The sequence below is a fragment of the Dermacentor variabilis genome, chromosome 1 (genome assembly GCF_050947875.1).
Source record: "Dermacentor variabilis isolate Ectoservices chromosome 1, ASM5094787v1, whole genome shotgun sequence".
In the NCBI taxonomy this organism is placed as follows: Eukaryota; Metazoa; Arthropoda; class Arachnida; order Ixodida; family Ixodidae; genus Dermacentor; species Dermacentor variabilis.
Window position 1 is genome coordinate 154,683,662 of NC_134568.1, and position 24,719 is coordinate 154,708,380.

General features: G+C 47.5%; 1 protein-coding gene across 2 annotated transcripts in view; it reads left to right on the forward strand.

The window, feature by feature from the left end:
- The window catches only part of LOC142587101 (phenazine biosynthesis-like domain-containing protein), a 47,907-nt gene that overhangs the window by 10,550 nt on the left and 12,638 nt on the right, over positions 1 to 24,719 (forward strand). For both annotated transcript variants that reach the window (XM_075697997.1, XM_075697991.1), the window contains exons 3-5: positions 723 to 821; positions 3,406 to 3,518; positions 4,207 to 4,236. In XM_075697997.1, the coding sequence (XP_075554112.1) occupies positions 723 to 821; positions 3,406 to 3,518; positions 4,207 to 4,236 (242 nt within the window). The remainder of the gene's footprint in view (positions 1 to 722; positions 822 to 3,405; positions 3,519 to 4,206; positions 4,237 to 24,719) is intronic.

Sequence of the window (24,719 nt, forward strand, 5' to 3'; positions counted from 1 at the left end):
TTCACTTGTACAGTCCAACAATCGTACTGTGTGCTTCTCGCTTGTTGTATGCATGTCTTCGCGCCCTACTAAACTTTCTAAAGTTAACTAACTTAGGTTCACGTTTGTAGCGTGAACATTCAACATTCTGTAGTAGCGTGACCTTCAGTGACCGGCCGTGCTGTGTGTGATCTGTACTGTGTTCTAACGCTTCTTCCTTCGAAGATGGGAGGTGGCGGGTTCAAACACCTTGTAGTGTATATTGTGAACCGACTACCGGTGAAACCGTGATTGCGTGCACCTGTACTTGGCGTCTCATCGTGGAGCGCACAATTAGCCGCATAGCGAACTAGCCTTGGATGTGATTGATAATTGTGGAGGCTGTTCGACGCGGCGTCACTTTAATTCCGGCTGCAGAGTCGAAACTCCACAGAACAACGTGCGTAGTGTACTGTGTCCTACTTAAGTCTTTAGATTTGTCCTGTTGTTCTTCCTTTCCTCTTTCCTGCCCTCATTCCTATCTTCCATTGTTGCTGTCACCTCCCTTCAGAAGAGTAGGCAGGCGTTGTGCCCCTTCCGGTGGCAGTTGCCAGCCTGCTCCTCGCTTTCCCTTTCCTGTTAACTCTGTATATGTGTATATGTGTTCAAAAGAAATATGCATGTTTTTTTCGCTGGTTTTTGATTGAGTTATATTCTTCTCCCCCATTTATTCGCTCGAGTTGGATCACCATGTTCCATTTCAGCCTCTTGCTTCAACCTGCGCTGGTTCACACCCCAGAACGAAGTGCCACTGTGCGGCCACGCGACACTGGCGACGGCAGCCGCCATATTTGCCGAGTGGGGTTCGTTATATTCTATACCACGTTGTCAAACCGAGGTAGAAAACAGAAGGAACGCGATTTTTCCACGTTTCAACACACCGCTCGTTATGCCGCAAAGGAAAACACACAGAAAATACGATTGCGCAAAAGTTCATGTGGCTGTCATTCTCTGCAGTGTCTTTGTGTTACAAAGCAGCAAATTCGAACGGCGAAATACCACGCCAGCCAGGCGCAAGCTTCCGCGAAGGCGCCAAGTTCATATCCACCCTAATCCGCCTCCCGCTCCAGAAACGTGGTGACCGACTGTCTGCGGCTGCGTTGTGGTGGAGTTCAATTGCCTGATGAAAACTGTCGCGCAGAGGCGCTCACCATTTCACGAGCCTGTTGACATAACTTTGGTGTGCACAAAATTTAGAAATTCCTCGTAGTACAGAAAGATGGCGGCAGTCATCAATGGAAGAAGAACCCTTCTTTTGTTTTCAACAGTATCCCTACAACCGTACCTCATCCACCTATTGGATGCGTCCCCTAGCTGAAACATACCAAGTGTTTTCTTTTTATTTAAATTGCACCAAGTTTTAAAAAATCGCATGTAGCAGATAGCACGATTCTGACCCCTCAACCAGGTTACTCGATGAGGCGGACATTACTTTTAAAATATTCATATTCAATTAATTAACAAAAATCACTAATTAAAAAGATTATTTACTTTATGGCACACATTGCAATTTACGAATTGTAGCCGGCGAGTTCCCAAAGCGTATCCACTTGGAACGAATTCTCAGGCTGGCACCAGTTTCGAGATATTAATTTTTGACGTGTGCGACGAAACACATTGGTGTTCCAGTTACTTTTGTGCTTCAATACATAAGGCAGCGTTTTTTTTAAAAAAGCAAGTCGAACAGTATGACGCATTTTTCCCGCAAGTCCGACGGCGCATATCTCAAACCCGGTGCCATCCTCAAAATTCTTCCAAGTCTATATGCCTTGCAAATTCACTAGCTACAATTTGTAAATTCCAATATGTGCTGTAAATTAATTAGGAAATATAATTAGTGGAAATTTGTAATTTAGTCAATTACGCATTTTCTTGCTCATGGAAGTAATGTCCGCCTCATCGAGTAATTTAGTTCAAAGATAAGAATTCTGCTACCTGCCACAGGTGATTTTTAAAAATTTGGTGCAACTGAAAAAAAAAAGCCCATGTAGGGTACATCAGAAATACATGCATGTGATGCGGATGCATGCCAGTGCTCAACGCGGGTATTGAAGAAATAACAATGCCGCAAAAAATTATGTGTTTGCTTAAAAGATGCAGTCATGCCATTTCTAATTGAAACTGCGAAAACGATTCAGTTGCTATACAGGGTGTTTCAGCGAACACTTTCAAAAATTTTCAAAGCACAATTCTAGTTCATGAGCTGGTCTACTCGAAAAGGCGCACATTACTTGCCCCAAAAAATATAAATGCATAATAGACTAATTATCAGAAATTCAATACTTAAGCTTCTAGCTAATTACCTTATGGTCCATAATGCAATTAACAAATTATAGCCGTGGAGTTCGCCAGGCGGATCCACTTCGAACGAATTCTCCGGATGACACCAATTTCGAGATATTAATTCCCGAACTTTGCGGAGAACTACATTAACGTTCCAGCTACTTTTGTGCGTCAATGCATAAAACGACGTTTTGTTAATAAGAAAGTAACTGGAACGCCAATGCATTTCTCCGCAAAGTTCGGGAATTATTAGTTCGAAACTGGTGTCATCCTGAGAATTCATTTTAAGTGGATCTGCCTTGCGAACTACACAGCTGGAATTTGTTATTTGCAATATGGGCCATAAGGTAATTAGTTAAAAACTTAATTATATTCTTTACTTAGTCGATTATGCATATTATTTTTCGGAGCAAGTAATGTCCACCTGTTCGAGTAGACCAGCTCATGAACTAGAATGGTGCTACCTCCCACAGGCAACCTTTAAAGATGTTTGAAAGTGTTCGCTGAAACGCCCGGTACATCGACAAGGTGTACACAGCCAAAAGAGAACCCAACGCGACACCGCATTTAGGGCACCGCATGCCGCTTACTTAGAAGATGTGCGTCAGAAGTGCGCGGCGCTCGCCTCAACAGCACGCGTCGCTCTCGTGAGTGAGTGCCATTGCACGCAGTATGGGCACGTTCAAACTTTGGCATGGCCTTACATTAGGCGCAAGACAAAATGTTAGAAATTGGACCTGCCCACATATGAGTAAACATACGGTAATAATTAGAGAAAAGAACATTCTACACGGATGTGGATAACTTATTACACTACCACATAGAAGGTAGTCAAAAGGAAGCATTCGTCGATCGAGCATCGAGCGCAGAGCTTCAGCAACTGTGTCGCTTACATAATATATGCATGACGGTTGCTTAATTGCCGACTCGCCACTTACACTGCGTATTTGCAGTTTGCTTTGCAGCGACATCTAGACGGAAACAGTGTTAAATGGTCACACAGATACCTTTTTCTCTTCCGCGGCCTAAACGGTGTCAGGATATTACAAGTCTGAGCGCACTGTGTAGTCCTGCAATTTTTACTGACAGAACGATCCTTTGCAGGAAATGCGTCTCGAGAACTCCGGTTCCACACCAAGAGCGGTGTGCTGAAAGCGTCAAGGGAGCCAAATGGTGTCATCGTCCTTGATTTGCCAGCAAGGTCTTCGGTGGTAGTGGTCGGTGTCTCAACAAATGTATACAGTTCCAAAAGCGCCACATAGCTTCTAGCTTTATTTTTGTTTGCTTGTTTCTTTTATTTTGTTCATATTAAATGAAATTTTGTTTTATTTTGTTTTATATTAAATGAAAAGCCTTTCCGATAGCGTCAGGCGCATGAGACAAGTGAAACTTTGCTAAATACATTGCTGATAATGCTCGCAGTCAAGTGTTTTCTGTCGCAATGACACTGACAGCGAGCAAAATGTTGTAGGGACGAAGCAGTCAAGACTTTAGCGAAGGCAATCAGGGCTATCTGGTATGCCACGAACAAAGATCTTTAGCGAGGAGAAACCACGGACATAGAAGGGATTGGAACTGACTATCTTTAGTGTTGACAAAACTGACCTGACCTTGAAACTGATCGGGTGTGCATGGTAATAGATGCGCGCGTGTCAACAGTACGTCAGCAGTACAGTAGTAATGTACAGCAGCAGTACAGTGTCAACAGTACGTCAGAACTCATGCACGCTTCCGTGCTAATTCTGCTGGAAGTATCAAGCGTGTTTTTCGGTATGAAACGGCTTCTCGCGTCTTTCTTGACCAGTGTTGACTTGCGAGCGGCAAGTCCAAGGCAGTAAAAGTTGCATTTTCGCTTTCCTTGTCCGCATGTCGCCGCACCTCACGCCCTCGTACTTGTGGTGAAAGCAACAAGAAGATTACCGGAGTCTTCTCGACGTGAGTATGGGCACCGCTAGATTTTCGCCAAGCGTTAAAGTTGCAAGAAAACATTCCAAATAACGTGCACAACTAAAAAAAGAAGTATTCTATGTGACTGAATCCAAGTGTGTTGACGGCAGCTACATATAGAAGCTGTTTTCTGCCTAATCAGCCAATCTGCAGTAAGCACAGGCGGAAAGTTTTCATCTTTCCGGGGGTTAGGGTCTGGGGCCCGACCAGCTTTCCGAACACCATATATATATATATATATATATATATATATGTGTGTGTGTGTGTGTGTGTGTGTGTGTGTGTGTGTGTGTGTGTGTGTGTGTGTGTCCACGTGACACCAGTGGCAGAAAGGATGTTCCAAATCCGCCGCCAAGGTTTGTGAGTGGTAACGCTGGCTAACACTCCCAGGGTTAGTTCTAGCAGTAAAGCATAAATACCCAAGAAAGCGGATGGGAAAAAGGCGCTGGCGGTAGCTCAACTGGTAGAGCATCGCACGCGTAATGCGAAGACGTGGGATCGTTTCGCACCTGCGGAAGTTGTTTTTTCATCCATTTTTAGTTTAATTAATTTATCATTTCTTTCATTCAATTAGTCAGTACTAGTAATTTCCTCTATGTCATGTACGTACGATGCAGACATTTAAACACGATCAGAAAAACAATGCAACAAAGTAACCGGATGATAGCCCGTGTGGCTCATAATAGGGCAGAGATGGGTGAACAAGACACCCTCAGACTGGTGAAAAGCCTGGTCATTAGCAGACTAATGTACTCCCTACCTTACCATACCATGAATAGGGAGGAAGAAGAAAGGCTGACCAAATAAGAAGGATGGCATATGAGAGACCCCTGAGGCTGACACGCAACACTTCAAATGAGAAGCTTCTAGCCCTCAGCCTCCATCATACATTTCATGAATTGGCTGAGGCCCAACTCATAGCAGAGAGGAGTCGATTGGCGCAAACGACAGCCGGCAGAGCTCTTCTTCAAAGAGTCAGCCTTGGAGAATGCATACAAGTATACCAAAGCGCCAAGGGTCTGCCCTGTCAGATTAGAGATTTGTATGGGGTATCACCAATACCACAAAACATGGATCCTACGTTACACGCAAGAAGGAGAAAGGCTAGAACAGAATACACAGACAAAACAACAACGTCCTTGGTCACTGCAAGATTCACGGATGCTTCACCATATCGGGCCAACACAAAGAATATGGTGGCATTTATCGTAAACCGTAAAGATAACATCACGGCCTGGGCTTCGGTTTCCCGAGCCACCATTATAGAAGCTGAAGAGATAGCCATCGCCTTAGCATAAGAGAAGGCATAGAGCGCAGTGCTCCACTGACAATAATCACAGATTCTCAGGCTGCTTGTATGAACTATCAGAGGAGACAAATCGGCGCTAGGGCACATCGGATACTTACCGAACTCAGCAGAGCACTCGACGTCAAGTATGCCCAAACAATAACGTGGGCCCCGGGACACAAGGGTGCTACCGGGAACCTCTATGCAGATGAGGTGGTTCGAGGTTTCACTAATTGTCGAGCTGACCATGGCAACATCGTGGAGGACTCGACACCCATCGATCCAAGTTATAAATCAATCTTGCAATACTACATGGAATTGAGAAGGCTCTACCGAGCACCGCATAGGAACCTTTCAGCCGTGGACTCAGCGACGTTACGCAGGCTCACACATATACAAACCTCCATAAATTGCACATATACTACCCAACAGCATACAAGGACATATGTCCATGGTGTGGGAGCACACCGACACTCTACCACATCACATGGGAATGCACGGCTCCCACCGATGAGCAAGAAGAGAATAACACGAGAGTGAGGTGGGAGGCATTGCTATCCAGCTCCGCCCTCGGGGATCAGCTCAGGCTGGTCCGGAGGGCAGAAAGGATGGCGAGGGCCAGCGGTGCCAGCGGGCCCGACCACACGGCGTTACCACGTTTTAGGGGCAACGAAGCCCTTTCTGCAGATAAAGTTTCGTTCCTCTTCTTATTCCTCTATGTTGTCTTTGGTGTCATTGTTTGTTGGCTTCATATGGTATGATTAACCGAAATCAGGCCGCTCGGCTCCCTTTCTTTTCGTATATATATATGTAGCCGGATACAACTTTAGAAAAAAGGGGAGGCCCCGCGCCCAGATGACCGAAGCGCGACAGCCGATTGCCTCCGCGACTAAAATAGTCCCGCTCGAAAAATAGTGCTCCTGAACGCGTAATTCTCGGTATAAATAAAGACTTTTGTTTTTGATGACTGGTTTAGTAGAGCTCTCATGTGCTACAGCACATGCCGGATAGCAACAGAAAAATAATCCCGTGCCTTCTACAACGCTGCCCGGCGTCTGCTCTTTAGCTTCATGCAAGTGACAAAAGTAGAAAGAGCAGCTCTGCAAGGCTTTTGCGCTCGTTCACATGTACACGGCGTATCTACTACTCGTTTTCCAAGCTTAAAATGAATCAGTTGCCATTGAAAAAGTATTTGTATAAAATGATGCATTTATCGCAACAATCACAAACCTGGGGCGAGTGTACGGTCGAGGCAGGAACATACAAAAATGCTTCATTCATCGCTTTAAATAAATACTCTTGGTTTTAAATAGCATAAAATTTATATTTTTTTGGTTTGAGTTTTGACAATTTCATAGCACGCATTCTACAGCTTGCGCGTGCAGTGAGCACTGGTGGACAGCAATCAATCGATGGTGCTACACAACGCTCGAACACCGTCGCTAGACGCTCGGCTATGTCACTGCTCGCAATGATCGTTGACGCTAAGTTGACGGCGACAAATCTTTGCGTTGAAGGCTTCTTCTGCAAGTATTTTCTGTTGAGACACTCGTAGGTTTGTTTCATGCGCGCACACTTTTCTGATTTCTCCTGAGAAGGGTTTTGCTCCATCACTTCACCCCGTCCGACGAAAAACGCAGCGACACATGCAGTACACGAACACACCGCCGCCAACAGTAGGCACCAGTCTTTGGAAAACTTTTCTCGTCGTAACTTCACTCGGGAGCGAAATAAAACAACATGGAACAAACACGCAGGATGTGTGTTCGTAGCGGTCGCCGCGGGATCCTGTTTTCAGGCAAAGCGTAGCGCTGCGCCAGCGATGCTCGCTGCAATGTTCCTTCGCCGGATCACGGCTCAGAATAAACGCATGCGGCATAAATGCCGCATCGTGAGCTCGCAATAATATTTCCAGCATGATAGACCATCACAAAGAGTTCTGGAATTCACTCTTACGAGGCGCTGAAGCACACAGCTGACGGGACCTCGCGGAGTTCGAAGCGCGGGCGGCCATCTTCTCCGTCGGCGGAGTCACCGGCCGTCCGGCTCATGACGTTAGTCCGGAGCGCGCGTCCATTGGTGGATCCTCGTTTGCCTCCGCCTCGGAGGAGTAAACGCCCCCTTTTTTCTAAAGTTGTATCCGACTGTTGGCTGCGAGGAGTTACGGAGTCGCCATCTATCGGAAGCGCCTCGCTGGCGTATACATATATAGTATGAGGATCACGTGGCGCGCTCCTCATAGGTTTTGCTGTCAGCGCTCACGGAAAACACCACGCGCGAGCTCTCCCGGACATTTCTGTAAGTACTTTCGAAACGAGAGAAGTTTCTTACTGTAAATAATAATCTTGGGCAAACTGAAAGCACACAATCGTTTACAGACGCTATCTCTTTACCGAATACGTACAGTGAACGCCACTGCGCGCGGTCGCCGCGATGGAGTCTCCCGAACCAGCTTCTTGCGTGAAAGGTAGGTAAACGCTGAGAGCAAACTATCTGAAATATGTTCTTATAGTGTTTGTATAACTAAATGGAGCGTAATAGAATGAAGCCTCAATGAAGCGATCGCGCAGATTCGCAGCGACCGACTGCGCGTCTGCATGCTTGTCCACGCACTGTTTCGCTTTCTCCGCGCGCGCGTTTTCGCACCGTGCCATGAGCTTTAGGCCGCAGAATATGAGCATTTGACAGTATACAAGCAACCATTGTTGCGTGGGCGCTATTAGAGCTGTTCAAAAATAATTTCATTGTAGAGACTTCGACGCCTACGGGGACTGTGATGTGCCGTCGCGACGATTCAATCTTTTTTTTCTACTAAATTCTTTGACCTTTCAATACTATTTCTCGAGTTGCGTCGCACTGTATGTTTATCGGTGTTCTCAGCGTGCAATTCCCCGCTACTCCTTTTTTGTAATCCAGTGCATTAATTCATAACACAAACATGACCATATGCCATGCTTTTTTTAAATGTGATTCTTCCGCTGCCTTTCCACTCCACTGAACTTGCCAGTATCTATAGCATCGACAAGTTCATAGACCAAACTGTCATGACATTAGTCGGGCAGCGGACTCGGGCGAGCGTCTCGGTGCGCGTTTTCAGGACATCGCAGACGGGGCGCCGTAGCAGAAATCTTCCTCGCGTCTGTGCTTGCTGCATTCCCGAGTTGTAGCCGATGACTGTTTGCCGGTTTTATGTTTCGCGAGCCAAGCTTCACACAGCTTCTTGTCCTGCGGCTACGTGTGAATAAGGCTGACACCGTGCTCCGTTGCGTGCGTCCGGCATTGCGGCACCGAGCAGTAGCCTACCATATTGTGCGCCTTCGAAGGCAGCCACTACCTATTGTAGTGCTTTCAAGCGTTGTAAAGGAGACACTCGAAGCGGGCAAATCTCGGCACTAAATGAGGACCGCAGCGTACGAGGGAATTTAAACTCTCGTTTTCAGCTCGCTTCGGCGCGCCCGAAGCAGCCGACGCGGCCGCTATGTCCACGTGATCCCTCCTAGCACGTCACGCCGACGGTGGCGCCAGCTTTTCCAGTGGTGGAGCTCGAGGCCAATATGTTACAGGGTGTTTCAGCTAACTTTAGCCAGAGTTAAAATATATGCCGATGCACTCTAAGACGACGCGACCAAATGCATGTTGCTCATTTCTGTATGTAGTGTGTCACGCATTTTTTTTTTATTTTGCTTAATTAGATAATTAGTCAAGATTAAATAACCAACTCCTGAAACAACGAAGCTAGGGAAAAATCCATTTAGAAAGCTGCAGAGCGTTTTGCAAAACGTCCGAATAAACAGTTTGTCTCTCTGTCTGTTAAGTATTAGTGTTTTTCAGCTCAGTGCGGATTCCCGCGAAATAATAATAAAAAAACATCACGTATGCCTGCTTGCGCGTCGTGATTGCACTGTTCACAACCGTCCCGCGCACAAACGAACAAAGCATGTGCTGCCGCTGCGTCTGCTTATCGCTATCATGAACCGCCGCGAGGGAAGCACATCGCTGGCGTAAACCGCACAGCTAACGCTTTCGTCACTGCCCTGTCGCCTTTTAAAGGGCCCCTCACCAGGTCTGGCCATATTGAGCTGACAAGCGCAGAGCATACAATGCGCGCCAACGATCGTGTTTGCAAAGAATTACATCGCTACGCGCCGCGAAAAGGTCTGAAATTTCAGACCTTTCCACTCTCGCGGCCGCTGCGATCCAAGCCGGAGGATGACGTACTAGCGTCCCTGCGCCTACGTACTCGAGTCCTCAGTGTGAAGTCGCTAGTGGTGACACGTGTATTCGAGAATTATTCAAGGCACCATCTGTTATTTGTGTGATCTGTTGCTTGAATAGAAGAATTGAAGTTTAGAGAAATAAGAAAACACACAAACGGAATGTCTGCGTATTTTTTGTTTTACTTCGCACCGAAGCAAGAGAGATGTACTTCCGCTTCGTCTGCTTGTTCCCACGGTCGTGCAGTCACGTGCGCACGTACCGAAACTATGCCATTTTCCACCGTGTTTCTGCGCCGTGATCATGCTCTGCGATCCGCTTGATCTGCCTCAGTATTCGTGAGCACTGAATTATACTGCTAGTTATGTGTCCTTGTGCACAGCGCGCAAAATCGTGCGCTGCGCGAACGAGACAACAGCAGTTCGCGCGCGACGCTGTCATCGGTAGAGTCACTGGAAAAAATTTCAGGGGCCGAATCTTATAACGGTTCGGAATACGAACCGTCCGCTTCGCCGCTTACGTCATTAGATGTGCCACTCCCAAGCCGGCGGTGGAAGAAGGGAAGTACGCGACCAATAGATGAGAGGGCGCCACCTCTGAAGTGTACGTCATTATATGACGAGCTAATCGAGGAATTGCAGAATGTTTCTGCTTGCTAAATGAATGTAAAATATAAATTAAATATTATACGCCAAGTTTTGAAATATAAACTTGTGGTGTCAGGCGTTTACGCAATGCAGAAGTAATTTATTAATGTCATTCTTTTTCATTCTCAGCCCACAGGCGGTATCGTAAGCGTAAATGAGTTGGCCACGGAGTTGGCAGAGCGCAGGGCTACGTCGTCTGCTACCAGGAGCTCGCACGATGCATGCAATAGGAACGCACTACGAGCACTTCTCAAGTAGCTAGCACGACAAAACCGTGAACTGGTTCTTAGGGACACCTTTACTAGCCGACTATATCAATTTTCCTTCTTTTTTCGCCCTTCGTCATCGGCTCGGACATGACTCACTCGCCTCCGCGCTGCCGCTATCCCTGCGATCTGCCCCACGTCGCGTCGCGTGATAGAAGCAGTGGAACTTAAATCGAACATTACGGTATACGGGCCCTGCATTGCCTGCGCGAAGTCAAATCGAAGAGTGCGGTGCTGACGGTGCGCGCTGTGCCGTGAAATTGAGAAACAAAGTATGGCACTCCCGAACTAGAGAAAAAAGGCAAGCCAAATAAGAGAGCTCCACAATACCTTCCCGTCCTGACTGTATAGTTTTATCAGCCGAACGAAGGAAGCGCTGAACCAGCCTAGGTTGAACCCTTCTGACTGCTGAACGGCGATCTGCGAGCTATTCACACTGGCGATAGCACTGGGAATTCGATCTCGCCATGCAAATATCTCCTTGGCATTGACTTTGAAGCTGAAGTCACGGCAAAGCTGACCCAGCCCTTCAACCGGCCAACACAGTAATTGCGAGAGCAACGTTGTGGACAATGCCGGCAGCAGGGATCTAGGCAATTCCGATTAATGCTTCGCGTCCGACTGAGCTCTGGGAGCTGCAGGCCGGTGGCGATGAACCGCAGCACGCAATATCCCTTCCTCTGCATGGAATGGCCACTCGTACGCTTGCACCCGAGTCTCCTCCATTTGATAGCGTAGCTTGCAAAAGGTCTACTTAGAAAGCCAGCAAGGGCGGTGCAACTCATTATCCGTCACTTCTTCGAAAGCGTATCGCATTTCCAGCCGTGGTCGACACCGAAAGAGCAACGCCAAGCAGACGACGAAGGCAAGTAATAGCCTCCGAAGCAACCGGCGAGCGCGGCCAGGGTCACAAGCCAACAGCCAAGCCACAGCAACGGAACCCAAAGCGGACTACCCCTTCTCCGGTTCCTACGACCGGTTCGTTTTGAAGATGATTGACAGATGTGTGACGTATTCGAAAATTGCTATACCGCCCCGCTGCCTCTGACGACCTGTGACATAATCAAAATTTTGGCCAATCAGGTGAGGCCAAAGGAACGGTTCCCCAACCGAACCGTTATAAGATTCGGCCCCAGAGAGTACTGCTGCAAAGGTCGGCAACACTGAGCGGCCACCGCCATATACCTTCCAAGCCGACTGAGTCGCGTGAAGGCCGCCGTGTTGGAATAGCTTGATATTCCGTGACACATTGGGTTGAGTGTTTACTGAAGTACAAATACTTTGTGCCCGGAGATAATGGTTGCTAAGAACGAAAATGAAATGTTATTTTGTGCGAAGTAATGCAGCCGGTGGTTATTTTGCACGCCGATCGTGTTTACTGCTGGAACTACATGTGCTACGATTGTGGGCAGCAGCTTAGCGCTGCTATCGGGAGCTTATGCATGCGTTTTTTTCCCCTTCCGCGGAGCGAGCTACGAAGGAAACATTTCGTCACTTCGAGACGGAATGAGGCAAGCTTGTGCTTTTGGGCATGAACATCGTGGGCCGCCGTCACATCTATTGAATGTTTCCAAGCAGGACGAAACTAACACCTGACAGCGTCACAGGCACGTACGTTCATTGTATAATTTCACAAGATAAATCGGATACATTTAATTTAGTTTGTAAACTGATACCGCGCGTTCTCGACTCTGCCGGGCGACTTCGTCCGCCGTATACGCACGACACACATGCGACTGCCGTGTGCGCACCGGTGTTTGGCCGTGATCGTAAGACGATCTGTGCACAACAGGCGTAAAAACCAACTTCGATGACCATTTTGCGCACCAAATCTTGTGGAAGGCCAATATGAGCCATTTGCGTGATTACAGCAACGTATATGTACTTCTGTACACTGATAATGAGCGAGAGTTTGCTACATTGCGATTTATGAACGCGGCTGTCTGGTGCGTTCCCCCCCCCCCCCCCCCCCCATGAACGGCTACTCTTCTCAACTTATTTGTGACTGTTTTCTTAGACTACCAAGATTTGCTGCCTGTGTAAAAAAAAAAAAGCCGGAACGCCCGCTGGTGACGCATCACTTCTTTTTCTAAGTTACATAGGCGATGTATAAAATTCTTGTGCTTTTAGAGCGGTTTTTGTAACATACATAGTGACAGAGTGAAACTAAAGCTACTGGGTGTTCTGTTGTTTTGTATTTCTTGTTATGCATCAAGCACAACATTATTTGGGTATGCACTGTAGCATTTTAACATAAAACATAATATGTATGCTGACTTCAGTTCATTGCATGTGCTCGGCTTAAAGCTCAAAATTTGAAGCATGTGTTGTGAATATCACCTGGCCATTGGTTTCAAGCTCGAAATGCGTATGTATAAATGAGCAAAGGATAAGTTGAAAAGAGGAAGTATCATGGGCCTCGTATTGACCATGCTTTTATTAGAGAGTTTTAGAATAGGGGCCCCAAAGAGCTTTGCGGGTTAGCGTTGGGGCACGCAGGAGTGAAGAGCTTTAGACTAGGGTTTTACGTTTGCGGCACGGGTTTGCGGATAGCGTCTTGCGCTGACAGCGCCACTACGGCGTCAAAGAAAAGCTATTAGAAATAATTAAATGAAATATACCATTTTATGATAGGAATAGTAATTTTTACTTGCGTGTATTCGCGTTTAATTACAATTTAGAGGTTATTCTGTAAGCAGCAAACAATTAGTTGCGCTTAGTTTTGAGCGAACCATCTTTACGTGCCTTCACCCATAGAGTTTCCTACAAAATTACTAGAGGGAACTCTGGCGCTAGTGTCTACGTGAGCTACAATGGGAGCGGTTGTCCCAGCATGGGAATTATGGGAAGTACATGGATTTGCCTAAACTTCGTCCTTTTTGGCTTCAAACGGCTTTGTGACTTAGTAAACTCGTCATTTTCAACAGTTTATTGCGTAATAAATAATTAAATAAACATCCTTAAAATTGCCCGACTGCAGGATTCGAACACAAGGACTCTAGTACAGAAGCCTGATATTGAAACCATTAAGCCACGGATGCATGTATCGACAAGCGAATGAAACGCACTTATGAATTTATCGCGGGCATGCCAGTGCTTTGAGACGCTTGGTGCGTTTCGATTTGGGCACATAAACAAGCTCAATCATTGCAATTAATAGCAATTGTACGCGTTCCCCGGCGTCTTCTACACTTCGAAGAATATAGATTGCGCTGAAATGTACGACAATAAGATTTATATAGCGTAATATACAAAGCCACAAGAACGTCTGAATCCACAAGCACGAAGATCAGACAAATCCATGTACTTCCCATCATTCCCATGGTAGGACAACGACTGCAGCGCCAGAGTTCCCTCTAGTAATTTTGTAGGAAACTCTATGCCTTCACCAGCCAAGCTTAGCCGTGTTAGGCCTATGAGCCATAAAATACACAATCGAATTCGAAATCAGCGGCGTCTAATGAATCCATCTTCATAATACACGTTAGTTGAGAGAAAGCGATAACCGCAGTCACTTCTCCTAAATTGCGAACTTCACGCGTTACCACGAATCAAAGCCAGTTTAGTGCTAGGTTAGAGCCGTCGCTTCGATGGGTGCTGCCATGTTTGCTGACGCAAAGCTTTTGGGGACGCTATTTGGGCTCCCGCTAAATCGGTGAAATAGCGTTCCCAACGCAAAACCCAAACGCAGTTTGTGTCTCACGCATGCGCAGTGGCTTCGACGCTATTTCTTTGGGGCCCCTATTCTAAAACTCTCTATTGACTGCGATCGTCACGATCTGCGAAAAAAAAAGTGCCATATGGGTCGAGTGACTCGAGGCGAGAGCGCGCTCACGTTCGCGGAGAAATCATGCGAGAAGCTGGTGCACGTGAGGACGCGGAATTCTCGCGCGACAAGTGTGCCTTCGCGTGCCACGAGCACGGAATAACCGCGTGTGTTGAGCAACAAACGCGTACACGTGTACCCGCGTCAAGCGTGCAAGACGCGAACGATTCCTGCAATGAATTCCTATTTTCGTAGCATCGCTAACACCGCGTGCACTTCGCTTAAATATCTTCTAAAACAGTGCCGTAAAGCACAAGCAAGGTGTACTTATACCTCGCACACGCGGGTGTTTTTTGTAGGCTTGAAGTTCTCCCGGCCGATTCTGTGTAACCACGCAGAACGACGCTCTCGGTCATTTTTCCCGGTCGGAATCTAGAAAAAAAGTATTTCCAGACTCAGTTCGGTTGCTGCATCCGAAGGCGCAGCAGCCAGGCATGATTTCCTTGCAGTTAAATGCGAGCGCGACAATCGGAACACAAAAAACGTGGAAACCTGCGCTGCCTGCGCTCTACTCAGCCGGCCCGCCCGGCGCTTGGAAGGCATATAGCGCCCCAAAGTCACGCGGTACGGTCGGGCCAATGAACGCGTCGGCGGCGCGGGGAAAACGAATGCGGTACTTTGAAATTTTTTCCGGTGATTCTAGTCATCGGAAGTGCGTAGCGCCCCTTCCCCCCCCCCTCCAAAAAACAACAACAACAACAACAAAAAAAGACAAAAACAAGGCAAGGAGAAAAAAAATGAAGGCGGGGCCTGTGACGTACACGTCAGGGAAGGAATTTCGCTTGCGGAGGCTAGAAAGGCCGAGTGGAGATAGCGTCTTGCTTGGCAGTGGAGCCCGCCTGCTGAAATCGTGGGTTCGCGGCACTGAAATGTTTTTATCACGACTATTAATGGAGCCAATTTGAAAAAATTTTGCGGCAGAACGCTCCCTAGAGGACATGTAATAACTTGCAGCGTATGACCAACATTTGCTATGCGGCCTGGTGAGGGGCCCTTTAAGCGGCAGCACGCCCTGTAGATGCCATGTTCGTTTGTACGCGGGCAGTTTGGAAGCGCTGCAATCACGGCGAGCAAGCGGGTATGTCGCGTGGTATTCTTTTTTTATTTCGCGGGAATCCGCAGTAAGCTGAAAGACATTAATACTTAATAGATAGAAAGTTAGAAACTGCCTTATCAGATGTTTTGCAAAGCGCTCTACAACTTCCTCATTGGAATTTTTTGCCTAACTTAGTTGCTTCAAAAGTTGGTTAATTAATCTTGACGAAGTACCTAATTAAGCAAAATACAAAAAGTAGCGGGACGCACTACAACATGCATTTGGTCGCATCATCTTAGAGTGCATCGGCATATTTTTAAACTCTGGCTAAAGTTAGCTGTAACACCTATATATATATATATATATATATATATATATATATATATGACGAAGAAATGTGGGTGTGCTAGCTGCTGCAGAAACAAACAGTAAACGACCGTTCGCTGGAACTGACTGCTTGCCTTTTCCTCTCGCGACAAACTGGTGGAGGTGCTAGGTACGCATACGCCCTGTGCCTATTGGTCCTGAACCAGAAGCTACCGACGCCAGTACTTTGGGGACGGCAGAAATCCATCGAAGCAGCCGTCGCCTCTAAGTTCTTCCACCGCGATACAGTCCCCTGACAAGCTCTGCGAGGAAAATGTCAACAACAACCACAAGCCAAACCGAGGGGATCCAAAATGCTGCTGTACAATGCATTGTCCACGCGCCTCGCACGCCTAACCCGTTCCACGGCGACGCCTTTGAGTACGTCGAAGACTGGTTAGATCATTTCGACCGGGTCGCCACCTTTAATGACTGGGACGATCGCCGTAAGTTGAAGAACGTCTACTTTTCCCTTTTAGACGCGGGAAGAGTGTGGTGCGAGAACCACGAAGCTTCATTTACCCGCTGGTAGGAGTTTTACCAACTGCTTCACGACGCTTTCAGCACCCCGGCCCGAAAGGAAAGAAAGAGCCGAACAGGCACTATCTTCAAGGTTCCAAATGCCGAACGAAACCGCCTCCATATTTGTCGAAGACATAACGCGATTGTTCCGTCAGGCCGACCCACTAATGCCAGAGAACAAAAAGGTGGGTCTCTTAATGCGAGGCGTAAAAGAACAGCTTTTTGCGGGCCTCGTGGGCAATCCTCCTGCAATAGTGTCTGAGTTCGTCCGTATGGCAACAATCATGGAATGCATGCTCCGGTAGCGGCTCTCGCATTATGAACGCCAGACCACCATGACAGCTGCATGGTCGCTTGTACCTGCAAATGATAACAGGGAATCCTTTACCGAACTAATACGGCAGATTGTTCGAGAACTCCAGAAGTGTTATGCATCGGCTCCGGCACCTCCGAGTGCAGCGGCTCTTACGGATGTCATTCGGAAGGAAATCAGGCAGGTGGTTCATCCCTCGCCACCAACACGTACCGAACCCCTTCCTCCCCCCGCCCCCCCCACCCTTCTCGTACGCGGATGCTCTTCGGGTTTCTACGCCGTCGACGGCCCGTTTCTCGCAGCCGCCTAGCTGTTAAGATTCCTCAACGCTTCCCAAGTCCAATCCACCGCACGACTCTGCAAGCAGCCTTTCATCCTGGTCTGCGCAAGTCCATGGTATGGCGTGCTCCCGACAACAGTCCGTTGTGCTACGACTGGGGAGGCTGGACACTGGTATCGCGAGTGCCAATACCGACGGATTGTTCTGCGGGGATACCACCCGGACGCCCGTTGCCCGCGCTATGGCGAACGCCCGCACGAAATCGAGGAATACTTGGAAAGCAACTTCCTCCTGCCTCGCAGCGAAGACAGTCACGGTCGCTATCACCTCGTCGTCGCGCGTCACCAAACCGCGCTCGACCCGTCTTTAATTCCGATGGAGTCAACGGCGGAAGCCCGCGCTAGCGAAACTGAAAACGGCGACCTCCGGGGTGAGGCCGCTGTCATGCGAACCGTCAAATATTCTCCGCCGACGCCATCCCCTCGCGACGTACCGTTGACGCCTTCATTCGAAACTGCCAGAAGAACTTCCGCTACTATTACTGTTTCCATCGACTGTTATGCGCTAACTGCACTTGTCGATACTGGGGCTGATTACTCGGTTATGAGTGCCTCACTGGCCACTCGGCTACGCAAGGTGCTGACAGCGTGGGACGGCCTACATCTGATCACGGCTGGAGGACACTTCGTGTCACCCATTGGACGACGCACCGCCAGACTTGCAATTTGTACTCCACCTTCGTAGCGTCTTTCCTTGTGCTGCCCAAGTGTTCTCGGTTGGTTATAATGGGCATGGATTTTTTCCATGAATATGGGTGATCATTAATCTGCGTAACTTGTTCGTGACTTTTTCTGATTACATTTCTTCGGATTCGAGTGTGGAGGATGAAAATCATCGCGCGGCTTTACGCGTGGTCGATGACTGCGTGACGCGTTATCGCCTCGAAATAGCATCTTCGTCCTCGTTGAATACCCACAAGACCAACTAGGAATAGGCATCGCCGAAGGTAACCTCACCATTTTGCTGGATCGTGAAGTCGGAGTCGCACGAGCTCTCGTAGAGCTCCAAAATAGGCAAACCATGATCCTAGTTACCAACTTCCGTGGCGAATACAAGCACTTTGCGAGGCATACCACCATGGCCTACTTTGAAACAGTGGCCGAGTCCAATGCCTGTGCTTCGGTAATGACAATCTCGATTCCGGAACCAAGCGATGCGGACTTGACCAGTCGCATTAACGTCAACCCACAGCTAGACCAACCCGAAAAGGAGAGGCTCCTCACTCTGCTATTGTCATTTAGCGACTGTTTCACCGCCACGTCGAAGGTCAAGCAGACACCTTTAACCAAACACAGAATCATTACAGAACAGACCGTCCAACCTGTTCGCCAACACGCTTATCGCGTGTCGCAGAGAAAACAGGATGCTATTCGTCATCAAGTTAAACAAATGCTGGATGATGACGCCATTCAACCATGGACAAGTCCTTGGGCTTCACTTGTCGTACTAGTTAAGAAGAAAGACGGTTCACTACAATTCTGTGTCGATTATCGCAAACTGAACAAGATCACGAAAAAAGACGTTTATCCGCTTCCTCGGTTTGACGACTCTTTGGATCACCTGCGACATGCCCGTTACTTCTCTTCAATGGATCTGCGTAGTGGGTACTGGCAGACTGAAGTTGACGAACGGGACTGGGAAAAAACGGCGTTTATAACACCCGCCAGTCTCTGTGAATATAAGGTCCTCCCTTTTGGATTGTGTTCCGCTCCGGCCACATTTCAACGCATGATGGACAGTTTTATCTGACCTCAAGTGGCACTCGTGTTTAGTCTACTTAAACGATGTAATTGTTTTTTCCACGACGTTTGAGCAACACATCGAGCGGCTTGAGGCGGTTCTTCAGGCCATTCGCACCTCCGGCCTGTCTCTGAGGCCCCAAAAATGTCATCTTGGATACGAGAAGCAGCACCGGTGTTCGCCCTGACCCTGACAAAGCCGCGGCAGTTGCTCTGTTCCCGATACCGAAGACAAAGCACGATGTGCACCGATATTTAGTGCGTATTACTTGTGCGTATTACCGCCGTTTTGTGCCCAATTTTTACGAGATTGCCGAACCTTTGCAACGACTCATCAAGAAAGACGTCACATTTGTTTGGGGCCCGGCACAATCCTACGTTTTCCACGACCTTCAGCGACCTCTGCAGACACCACCGATCCTTGGTTACTTCGACACAGAGGCCGACTCAGAGGTGCATACTGATGCTAGCAACGTTGGTCTCGGAGCGTCACTCGTACAATTTCTAGCTGGTGTTGAATGCGTTATTGCCTATGCTAGCCGCACGTTGTCTGCTCCTGAAAAAAACAAACTACTCAGCAACTGAAAAACTGAAATGTCTGGCGGTCGTGTTGGCTATCCAGAAGTTCCGGCCATATCTGTACGGACGCCTCTTCCGCGTCGTCAGCGACCACCACTCTCTCTGCTGGCTGGCGAATCTCAGGGACTCTTCAGGCCGTTTCGCAAGATGGAGCCTTCGGTTGCAGGAATTTGACGTGACAATCGTCTATAAATCTGGTCAGAAACACACCGACGCCGTCTGTCTCTCCTGCGCCCCCGTTGAACCCGCACCACTAGATACTGACGACTGTGGTTTTATTTGTACTCTTCCTTCATTAAACCTAGCTCAACAGCAACGCCAAGATTCCGAGCTGCAACCCTTGATTGAATACCTTGAAGGAAGCCGCCAACAACCCCCGCGGCAGTTTGCGCGCCACTTGTTTTCTTTCTGCCTACGCAGCGGCATCCTATACAAGCGGAACTTTCACCCTACGGAAACCGTTTTCCTGCTCGTTGTTCCCGCTTCTATTCGCGACATTTTACGTGCATGCCACGACGAACCAACGTCCGGGCATCTTGGTTTCACGCGTACTCTGGCAAGGATCAAGCAGAAGTACTACTGGCGAAAACTCACAGAAACCATGAAGCATTACGTCAGAAGTTGTCGAGATTGCCAACGTCGCAAAGTTCCACCAATGAAACCAGCCGGTTTACTTCAGCCTGTACGACTTCCTTGCTCACCTTTTGAACAAGTCGGGATGGATTTACTCGGCCCGTTTCCGAAGTCTTCGGCTGATAACCGCTCGATCGTTGTCCCCACCGATTACCTCCCTCGATACGGCGAAACCCAAGCCGTTCAGTAAGCTACTGCTTCAGATGTAGCCACCGTCTTTGTCAAAGATATCGTCCTTCGACATGGTGCTCCCGCTGTCGTCATCACAGACCGTGGTACGGCCTTTACCGCGCAGTTTATCCGAGATATTCTGCAGCTGAGTGGAACAACGCACCATTCAGTGAGAGTCTCAAAAAACGATTGCAGATATGCTTTCCATATATATGTCGCCATGGATCATAAAAATTGGGACGTAGTGTTTCCGTATGTGACATTTGCGTATAACACTGCGCTACAAGAAACCACCGGATTTCCTCCTTTTCGTGTGGTCTACTGGACGCGACGTCGCCACTATGCTCGACGTGATGCTCTTACCAACTTCGTCTCAACCTACCACACCAGATACAGACGCCTATTTTCAGCGTGCCGAAGCAGCGCAGCACCTTGCACGGCAACGAATTCTATGTCGAGAAAGTCAAGATGCTCGTCGATACAACATACGCCATCGAGACGTCACATACAACCCGGGAGATCTCGTATGGGTTTGGACCCATATACGCCAACAAGGCCGCTCAGAAAAATTATTGCGCCGATACTTTGGACCCTACGTAGTTTTGCATCGCCTAAGTCCTGTCAACTGCGAAGTTAATTGTCACAGCCAAAACATCGCACCAGTCTCGTAGAGCACTTTCCTCTGACACTGTTCACGTTACCAGGATGAAGCCCTACCGCTCACGCTGACTCCAATTCACAAACTTTGTGGTGCGGTCCCTGTCCTCGCGTCCGTTCTCTTTCTCATTTATTTTATTTTCTCCTTGTGGTATTTAACCCGTCCCCAATTCTGTTGGGGGAACATTGGTGTAGTCGCATCGAGACGGTGACTCTTTTCTTATTTTTTTTTATGGGGGGGGAGGGAGGGGTAATGCCACGCGCTAGTAAGGCTGAAAGCTGAGGACGAAGAAGTGTGTGTGGTAGCTGCTGCAGAAATAAACAGTAAATGACCGTTCGCTTAGAAGTGACTGCTTGCCTTCTCCTCTCGTGACAATATAACCTTTAATATAAGTTGCACTTGAAGAAACTTCCTGTGACCTCGAAGAATTGTTCACTGAAGTGACGACCTTGTATGGGTATTTACAAGACCTCATAGGAGACCGTTAAATTTCACAGCCTGAGTCCCCTCAGGCGTCTCGCGTGGTGTAATCTTCATTCGTGTTATTGTCTTATACTTCGCTGTCATTATTACTGCTTCGACTTTCGGGAGAAACTGCAGCTTTTCTTTTTTTCTTTTCTTTTTTTGTGTGTGTGAGTTCGAGTATAAGCGCCGCTGCGCATGATTGCTGTTGATTATGATTTCGAGTGAATCTGTCTTGGACTCATTTCGGTTGCTGAGTGTGTCCCAAGTATCATGCACCAGTATTAAAAAGAAGAGCACTTGCGTTACTCGAAGAAAACCTAGTGCATATATTGTTTTCAGTACAATGAAGTAGCCGCGAATAATCATTTCGTTACTGAGATTTAATAAGGTAATTGTAATTATCTAACTCGAGAAGTACTATCCTAATTATCTAAATGTCAACGAGCAATTTGTAGGCGCCCTCAAATGACATCTAACTGCGGTGTCTTCAGCGACGTAGTATTTTTTTGCGACTGGTAAAGAAACCCCACGAAATATGAAAAATACCACGTGACTGCGCTCTCTCCCGCATCACAAAGCAGATCCCCTAATATAAGCAGATTGAAAGCAACTGCTTTGCCTGTCGCAAACCCTAAAAGACAGCGCATCACCTTGAGAATGGTACGGAAGGAACACCAGAGCAGGTATCGCGGCTTCGCAGCTATTCCTTCCTCTAATTTCTACGTCACACTTATCCGTCTCTCAAGGCCGACTGATCACATTGATAAAAAAAGGCGCTTGATAACGCGGCCGAAGCGCCGCTTTGACCACGCACGAAACGCGAAAAGCAATGGACTACCGGCATAGACTGTTCAAAATCCCGGCGCTGGTCGCACGGCATCGAAAGAGTAGGTGCGCGCGCAGCTATATTTCGCGCCAGAAACTTGCTTCGGACCGAAGCCAAATAGAAGTGACGGTCATGAGAGCGTATCATCATCATCGTTATCAGCCTGGTTACGCCCACTGCAGGGCAAAGGCCTCTCCCATACTTCTCCAACTACCCCGGTCATGTACTATATATATATATAGTACCTGCTATATACTTCTGCCCCCCCCCACCAAAAAAAAGAATAATAAATAAAGAAGAAACGAAAAAAAAAGAACATACTAGCCTGCCCTTGTTATCTTTGCATTCGTAAGCTCCGTTGAACAACAGCTGACGCCGAGACGACGCGTTCGAATAGATCTCCTTCTGTAGCTGCGCAGTACTGAGTCCGCTTTGTCACATCATCAGTGGCTTTCTTGATGAACGACGCTGGAATTCTACGGCAGACATCCGTTATCCTTGCATTGAGCTCATCTGACGTCCATCTCGATCATGTAAGCATGATCTTTCCCATAACCTCAAAGAAAGAAATCGAGTGGAGAGAGGTCAGGTGATCCAGCCGGCCAATTTACAGGCCCGTGCCTTCCAATCTATTGCGCATGAAAAGTCGCATCCAGCCAGTTCCGTGCTCGGCTGCTGCTGTATTCTGGTGCTCCATCGTGCTGATATCACAGAAGTGGAAGACGTGACAGAGGGACTTCGCTGAGAAACTCATCCACCACGCCTTCAAGGATTTCGTCCGCGTAACGCTGTGTCTAGTCAGCGTGTGATCGAAGGATATGGGACTTATTAAAGCACCGGCGTGAATTCCGCACCCCACATTGAACGACCACTGGTACTGGCGCCGATTGCGCTTTACCCAGTGTGCATTGTAGTCACCCCAATAGTGTGAATTATGCAAATTAACCTATATATATATATGCAGCCTTCCTCTTGTTGCCATTTGCAGCTCACAAGGCAAGGATCAAGTTTGCCTTCTGCTATATAAAGACTGGGACGAAACAAAATGAACCTTTGAACCTTTGCACTGACGTTTCAGTTAGCTTTTGTGGTGATATATTTTGTGGCAAAAACAAAAGAAAAAAATCATCTGTGCACTTTATCTACGCTAAGACAACAGCTATCACAGCTTGTTTCCAACTAACACCAAACGCGACGTGTTACTTTGGCCGGGGCGCGGCAGATAAGGCACTAGCTCGATCACGATGTTTTTCTTTATTTCCTTTATTTCGTTCTGGCTAACACAGAGGGAGCATGTTCGAGGGCACTGCTCTATAATACGGGTGGGAGCGCAGTCACGTGTTATTTTTCATATTTCGCGGGTTCATTTATCAGTCGGAGAAAATTAGTACGCAATTAGTACGTCGCTGAATATACCGCAGTTAGATGTACCTTGGTTGTGCCTACAAATGCCTCCTTGACACTTTGATAATTAGAACAGTACGTCTTGAGTTAGATAATTAATTACAATTACCTAATTAAACCTCACTAACGAAAGAGTTACTGGCGGCTACTCTACTGGAAACAATATGCCCTAGGCTTTCTTCGAGTAACGCAATTGCTGTCTTTTAAAATCTTGCTAAACTCGCCGTGGTTGCTCAGTGGATATGGTGTCAGGCTGCTGACCACGAGGTCGTGGGGTCGAATCCCGGCCACGGCGGCCGCATTTCGATGGGGGCAAACACACCAGTGTACTTAGATTTAGGTGCACGTTAAAGAACCCCAGGTGGTCATAATTTCCGGAGTCCTCCACTATACGGCGTGCCTCATAATCAGAAAGTGGTTTTGGTACGTAAAACCCCATAATTAAAGAAATATTAGTGCATGATAGTTGGGATTACCTGTATATATAATTATGACCTCTACATACAAGTGGCGACGTTTCCATCCCTAATAAATGTTGTAAGTTATTAGATTTTTTTTTCATGAGTCGTTAGTTTTGGTTACTGGACAGAGAAGCAATACGGAGACACATATCATTCACGTGCATTTCATTCGCCGTTGATAAAAGAGTCCGCTGAAGGGGTCATTGAAGTCTGCGGGTTTCTTTCAGGGTCAAAAAAGCACGCAAAGTAATTTCAATCAAGGTGAACATACAGCAACATATTCATTCTGTAGGCATAGGCTATCCATACATTTAGAAATATCTATTAATTGGCTACCTCCTTCTCTTTGAAAAATATAATAAACTTTGTCCTATGTATGTATTTAAATATATTGTGTATGTGTATGGTGTTTACAGTGGAAATTTAAAACAATGTTGAAGTGAGAAAATACGGATGAGGCAGCCGCCACTGGTGCTTCTAATGCGCTGGTCCTCCTATCGTCAGGATTTACAGGAATAAAGCGAAAGTGTGAATTAAAAGCCATGCACGTCCGCACCAACAATGGTATAGTTAGCTATTAGCCACAATAAAATTTTAAGTGAAAAGGTTGACAACTCAAAAGAAACCTCAAGTGATGTGGACGACAAAACTCTGGTAATGACACTTTAGGTGGGGCGGGGGGGGGGGGGGAGGGTTGCCTTCGGCATTGCCGGGGG